This window comes from Mus caroli, chromosome 11, assembly GCF_900094665.2.
Source record: "Mus caroli chromosome 11, CAROLI_EIJ_v1.1, whole genome shotgun sequence".
NCBI lineage: Eukaryota > Metazoa > Chordata > Mammalia > Rodentia > Muridae > Mus > Mus caroli.
In genome coordinates this window covers 67,548,185-67,555,408 of record NC_034580.1, presented here as the reverse complement: position 1 = coordinate 67,555,408, position 7,224 = coordinate 67,548,185, and the positions used below count along the sequence as shown (strand labels likewise).

At 40.9% G+C, this 7,224-nt stretch overlaps 1 protein-coding gene across 3 annotated transcripts in view; it reads right to left on the bottom strand.

Moving 5' to 3' along the window:
* Positions 1 to 7,224, bottom strand: part of Zzef1 (zinc finger ZZ-type and EF-hand domain containing 1) — a 126,047-nt gene that overhangs the window by 84,803 nt on the left and 34,020 nt on the right. For all 3 annotated transcript variants that reach the window (XM_021176147.2, XM_029484135.1, XM_029484134.1), the window contains exons 7-9: positions 4,364 to 4,480; positions 3,366 to 3,544; positions 1,220 to 1,318 (exon numbers count right to left, since the gene is read on the bottom strand). In XM_021176147.2, the coding sequence (XP_021031806.1) occupies positions 1,220 to 1,318; positions 3,366 to 3,544; positions 4,364 to 4,480 (395 nt within the window). The remainder of the gene's footprint in view (positions 1 to 1,219; positions 1,319 to 3,365; positions 3,545 to 4,363; positions 4,481 to 7,224) is intronic.

The window sequence follows — 7,224 nt, the reverse complement described above, 5'->3', positions numbered from 1 at the left end:
GAGGCTATGCCAGTGCCTGGCAAATACAGACGCGGATGCTCAGTCATCTATAAGATGGAATACAGGGCCCCCAATGGAGAAGCTAGAGAAAGCACCCAAGGAGCTGAAGAGATCTGCAACCCTATAGGTGGAAGAACAATATGAACTAACCAGTACCCCCAGAGCTCGTGTCTCTGGCTGCATATGTAGCAGAAGATGGCCTAGCCGGCCATCACTGGGAAGAGAGACCCCTTGGTATTGCAAACTTTATATGCCCCAGTACAGGGGAACGCCAGGGCCAAGAAACGGGAGTGGGTGGGTAGGGGAGCAGGACGGAGGGGTGGTATAGGGAGCTCTCAGGATAGCATTTGAAATGTATATAAAGAGAATATCTAATAAATAAATAAATTGAAAAAAAAAAAGGAGTCTTGGTTCTATTTTTTTTGTTGGTTTATTTAGTTTGGTTTGGTGGAGGGGGGTGTTTATTTGTTTGTTTGGCTATTTTGTTGTTGTTTTTGCTATTAGACAGGGACTTTCTATGTAGTACTGGATGTCCTGGAACTTGTCAAAATATTGACCAGATTGGCCTTACAAAAATCAGCTTTCCTCTGCCTCCCCAGTGCTGGGATTAAAAGTAGGCACCACCTCCACCTGCTTTTTAAAACTTTGATTTTGAACAGCCTTAGACTGTCAAAATTCTTAATGTCTAATCACTACCATCTAGACAAAAGCTGAACCAGACAAAGTGTACAGAAGCTATTGCTGTTAACCGGAGGTGAAGACTAATGTTTTTGGTAACTCATGCCTGTAATCCCAGAATTTAGAGAAGTCTGAGGCAAAAGGACTGTCTTGAGTTAGAGGCTAAACTGGGTTACATAGTGAAACCCTTTCTCAAAACAACAAAACCCACTATCATCTAGAAGCAGAAGAGATGTTTTTCTAATTAACAGCACGTGCTTGCTATCCTTACAGAGGACTTAGATTCAGTTTCCAGCACCCACATGTGGGCTCACAACCATTTATAGGATATCCAAGAGATTGATGCCCTCAACTGGCCTCCTAGGGCAGTAGGAACACATATAATGCTTATACACGCACACAGGCAAAACATCAATACACATTAAAAGATTATACACACACACATAACTAAAACACCAACATCTGAGAATTTCCAAAGTCAGGGTGTAATTTCACATAGCTGCCTCCTGTACATGCTAGCAATAGACTATCTACCACTTACCATCCCTTGTCCATGGCTCCACAAGAAGATTTTCAGGTCCTGACTTATCTTCTTTTCCTTTGACATCACAAGCCTGAAGAGTCAACTGGAGAGGCTTACCTGTTCAAAGAAAAGACAGGGCAAGTTTTAAGCTAGGTACACACACACACACACACACACACACACACACACACACATATAAAGTCCTATGCCCGGCTAGACTAGGGGCCAGCAAGATGCTGCCAGTCTGATGTAGTTTCATAACTACAACCCTAGGGGATCTGATATTCTCTTCTCAACCCTGAGGTGCCTGCATGAATATTCATGTACCCAAACATAGACACATAATTAAAGAATATATAATTAAAAATAAATCTTAAAATATTTTAAGTAGGTAAATAAAAGGTCAAGGAGCATGGGAATAGTAAACAGAAGTTAATGCTACCTCTACCTGCTCTTGTGACTGAAAGTACAACCTGTGTCTCTGAGGACGGTTAAGGAAAGGCCTCTAGGAGAACACCTTTTCAGAAGCAAACACATCACAATATATAGATTAATACTATAGACTCAACATATGTAAGGATTCCTAAGATACTTCTGAAGCTAAAAAAAAAAAAATCCAGTTTTACTAGCTCTGTATTTAAATACATAATGTTTTATATTTTCTTTCTTTAAACTATTTCCAGGAGAGCAGTGAGATGGCTCTGTGGGTGCAATTCCAAAGAGCTGAAATGAATTCCTGCAGTCATAGAGGAAAAAGAGAATAACTTCCCAACTGTCCTCAGACAGCCATACAGGCACTGTGGCATATATGCCACCATCCCCCCACCACACACGTATATTATCATACAATAATAGTAATAATAATGATAATATAAATAAACAAATCTAGGCAAATTTTGAAAGTTTGAAGAATAAAAAATCAAATTTTGCTGCAATGAACTGTAAAATTGTTGTTTTTAATAATGTAAGGAGCTGCCAGGCGGTGGTGGCACACATCTTTAATCCCAGCACTCGGGAGGCAGAGGCAGGCGGATTTCTGAGTTTGAGGCCAGCCTGGTCTACAGAGTGAGTTCCAAGACAGCCAGGGTTATACAGAGAAACCCTGTCTCGAAAAACCAAAAAAAAAAAAAAAAAAGTAAGGAGTTAGATGTGGTGGCACATGCCTTTACTCCCAGGATGCAGGAGGGAGAGACAGGAGGATCTCTGTGAGTTTGAGTCCACACATCAAGTTCTAGGCCAGCCAGAGCTACACAGTGAAACCTGTCTCTAAATAAAAAAGTACACAAATAAATAGCAAATACCCACTAACCTCTAACATAGCTCACACTAATCACTGTTAGTCATGCCCAGTCCCTGCCATCTTCTCGTCTCCTCTGCTCCCTGTCCCAACAATTCCAATATGAAAGGTAAATATATCTGGAGAGCACTTCAGCTTCTAGATGCCACTCAACATCCCACACTTTGCTAGTGTAGAGAGAAACTGGATTCATAGGATAATTCTCTGACTTTAAAAGTTAAACATAAAAATAAATCACAAAGTTGTATTACATTGCACAAACATCATGGTGGGAATATCCCAGTAATGCCTGAAATACTGAGGAGGACCAGAACAATCACTGAACTTAGAAGATAATTTTGCCACCAGAGGCTGGCATGGTAAATATGTTGTTCCTCACTGCCTGGTTGCAATCACTGTGAACAGCTTTATGGGCACTGGTTGAGAAGTATTGGGAGCCTCATGCTAGGTCATTTACAAAGTGTTGAGATGGGTCCAGGCAGGAAAAGCAACGGCAGGCACACACGTGTCTCTGAGCAGCTATGCTGTGGATGCAGAGGGAAGCTTTCAGACACAACAATCCCTCTGTACCAGGTCTCAGTGAGCTCCGTACCTTCAGATGAGAAATACTCCAACCAAGTCTCTCTACTTACACAATGACACACACTGGTACTTCACCAAAGATGGCTATGCTCAAAATTGCTTCCAGACCCAAGTCACTGTACTAGAAAATTCAAGAACTGACACCCTTCTTCTCCTACCAATTCCAGAGAAAAGCTAGCAGTCAGATGTATTCACTCAGGGACCAGAAGAGGCCAAAGGGCACTGAAAAGGCTGGCATTCTACTTTCTCCACTGCTAGCACTTCTATAATGCCCAGGACATTTACCATATTTCAGGAGCAGGTTCTGCCTGACAGATGCCATGGATGAGATGAGGGATGAGGCGTCATACTGTGTGTCCAAGTGGTCAGTGATGGTACACAGAGAACTCATTACTTTGGCAATACTTCCTCTTGCTAGTGCAAAAGCCAGAAGAGTCAGCTCTACCTCTGGAGTAGAACAGCAGCTACAAAGAACAAAAAAACCAAAAAATCTTTCACTTCCTGAAATAAAAGAAAACCAGACAGCTTAAACCCATGCAATTAATCCTATAGGTAAAATTAACTTGTCATGTGCTCCCTAGATATTTATGAGAAATGTGTTTTCAAAATCCTTAAGATAACCTAAGGAAAAGCAGAATCAACCCAAGGGACAGAAAATTAAATCCTCACCTTTAGAACTTTAATAATACAAAGCACACCATTAAGCCAAAGATAAATGCACTGTTGCAGCCAGTCTCCATCAAGACTCCTTGGGAATGAGCTAGGTTGGACACAGCTGAGGATGCATTTCTCGAAAAGAGTGAAAACCATTACCTCCACCCGCTTTCTATTTCTCTGCCTTTCTAAACACACCATAACAGAAACTTAAAGCTATCTGTGCATCTCAGGGGATGATTAATGTCCTGAAGGCTCACTTGGAGAACCAAGCATCCTCAAATCAAATGATACATTCTATAAAGTTACTAAGGCTTGTTAGCCCTGTTTGTAAGCATGCTCTGACTGAAGGTCACAGGTAAGGGAGAAGAGGCTTGCATCTTAGACTTGGATACATCTCTTCTAAATGAATCAGAGGTCAACTTCCTCTGCATTCAAATTCTTAAAGTCAGATGATATTGCAGCCATACCAAAGTTAATTCAATTAGGATGTATTTTTCCTTTTCTCTTTGGTTACTAAAAATGAGTCTTTTAGTGGAAAGATTCTTCTAAGTTTTTCTTAAGAACTGAATGTGCACATATGCCTTCTACCCCATACAAGTTGTTCACCTCAGCATCCTTAATTTTACCTAGTTATCCTTATGAGGAAGCTGTCCACTTCTTCCAGAACATTAGGAGAGAGGAAAGTTGAGAAGTCCGTAGATCCTGGAGAGAGGGACAGCGGTGGCATGTGCTGCAGTGCCTTCCTAAAGAAGTAATATGTGGAATCAGAGCAAAGCCAGACATGACATTAGACAAAAGCACACCATTAAATCTTGTGCTGAAGAATCTCTTGAGCTAGTACTCGCAATCTCTCAACAGTACTCCCATTGAGAGCCTGGTGCACAATATAAACTGAATTTGTGTCCCTAGGAGTTATATGCTAAGCAGTTTAGTAAGGTTTCCCTTTTTTTCCTTTTTTGGAAAAGTTCTATCACCCTGTGTCAAAGCTTCCTTGGCTCCCTGGAACTTATGGTAAGTGGTAAGAACAAAAGACACAGACTCAGGAAAACTGTCCCAAGATCCGTGTTGTGTGAATTTAGCAGACAGTCTGTCTGTACAAGGACCTTAGGATCTGTGGCATCAAAAGAGGTATCACAAATAGTATTGCTTCCTAAGCAGATCAATAACATCATGTTTCCTGTGCCTGATGTGGTCTTTTGGCCTTTTCACCTTAATGTTTGTTTTAAATTTATGTAACAAGTGATTACTAGGTGCTGGCTGTGCAGACTACATGAGTGTCCCATGAAACCCTTGAAAATGTGCCAAGAACACACAAAAACATCATAAGACAAGCATGGTGGCTCCCACCAGAATTTTAGAGGCTGAGGATAAATTTGAGGCCAACCTGGATTATATAATGAGACTTTGTTTCAAATAAAAACCCACCCTCAAAATTCTAGAACTGATCATCCTTTATTGTAATTATTTTTATATATTTCATTTTTATTTTTGTGTGCATGCGTAGGCATGCATATGTGAGAGAGAGACAGACGGAAAAAGACAGAGACAGAGACAGAGATGGAGAGGCACAGACAGACAAAGAGACATGAGAGAAGTGGTGTGTGTGTCTGTGTGTGTTTGTACACTAAAAGAGCAGTGCCCAAGGAGACCAGAGAGGGTATCAGACCCTCTGGAGCTGGAGTTACAGGTGGTTGTGAGCTTCCTGATGAGGGTCCTGGGAACTGATCTAGGGTCCTCTGTAAGAGCATCAAGCACTTACCACTGAACCATCTCTCTAGTCCATCATTACTTATTTTATTTATTTAGACTAGAGGGTTTTTATTAGTTTGTTTGTTTTTTGGCAGTCCTGTGGATTGAACATAGGGTTTTTAAATGCTAGGCAAAGTATCAGTCCTTTATTTTGTTTTTCTTGCTATGTAGGGTCTTGTTATGTAGCTCAGGCTGGGCTGAACTCACTGCATAGTTCATGCTGGTTCCCAATTCATGGAAATCCTCTTCCCCAGCCTCCTGAGTGCTGGGATTGTAGATGTACAGCACCATGCCTGACAATTTCTACATTTCCAAATATAGACAATGCAGTAACCTAAAGACTATATGCCAGCTTTCCCACTTCTCTGGTTCTCCCTGCCTGCGGGCCAGTCATTTGTGCTGACAACTAAGCACAGCTATAGCTGTCAATAAAGGCAAAAACCACAGTCATTAATGGGATTCATTTCCTATCATACAAATAAATATTTACTCTGACCCAAATACATTTTTAATTATTTCTCCTCAAGTCCAGCTTTTATTTTGTATTGCTTTTAGATACATGAGCTATAATATAAAAGTCAGGGATACTAGGACAACACAATAAGAGTACTCTGCAACAAGCTGGGACATCTTCAAAAAACTAAAGTAGGGGCAAGGTGTGGCAACAACCTCTTTTAATCCCAGCACTTAGGGGGTAGAGGCAAGCAAATCTCTGTGAGTTCGAGGCCAGCCTGGCCTACATAGTTTAGGATAGTCAGAATTATGTAGAGACCCTCAAAATAAGCAAACAAGTGAAAAATCAAGTAACAAAACTAAGATAGAAAGCTCTTCCTCCCTCCCTTCATGAAAACTCAGAGCACAGCAGTAGAGTTGTGGGTGACAGTGGTGCTGTGGGTGGTCTAGGCAGAGTGAGAGAGTATCTGCACAAAGGGACAAACCAGTATGGAATAAAGGTGCCAATTGGAATAAGAAGGATGGCATGACAAAGGGTATAGAACTTGAGGACAAAAAGGCACTTGGGCAAGGGTGCTCACAGCAGTGGCCCTGCTAATGGCACTGGGACCGGAAGGATATGTGGAGGTTGTCTGACACATCCAGAAATAGAGAACACAAAAATGACTCCCATGGTGCTGAACTGGAGGTGGAAATATTTATGAAAATTCAGTTCTCAGTATTATGGATGCAGAAATACAATTGTAAATAAGTGTATGAGTCTATGTTTTATTTCTATACAAATGTGACTTTGCTGGCTGTGTCTACTGAAAAGGTCAGGAGAAGTAACAACCTTACAGCAATGAGCTGAGTTTTCAAGTAACATTCTCCAAAGACCTTGTGATGTTTAATATTTATTGTCAACATGAGATTTAGAATCACTTAGAATATAAACCTCTAAGTATGTGTGAGGGCATTTCCAAAAAGTTAACTGAGACCAAAGGCCCACCATGAACATGAGTGGTATATAATTATAGGGACTTGGGTCCCAGACTAAATAAAAAGAACAAAATGGCACAATGTGACCAGCTACCTTATTTTTCCTGCTGCCACACCCTTCCTGTCATAATGAACATGATGACTACAAGTCATGATCCAAAATAAACCATTCTTTCCTTAAATCACTTTGTCGAGCATTTTATCATGGTGACTGAAAAAAGTAACTATGTAGCCCCTGACTGCTTGGGGAAACAGTTCATTAAAGGACAGAGGTTAAAAAAAAAAAAAAAAAAAAAGCCGGGCGTGG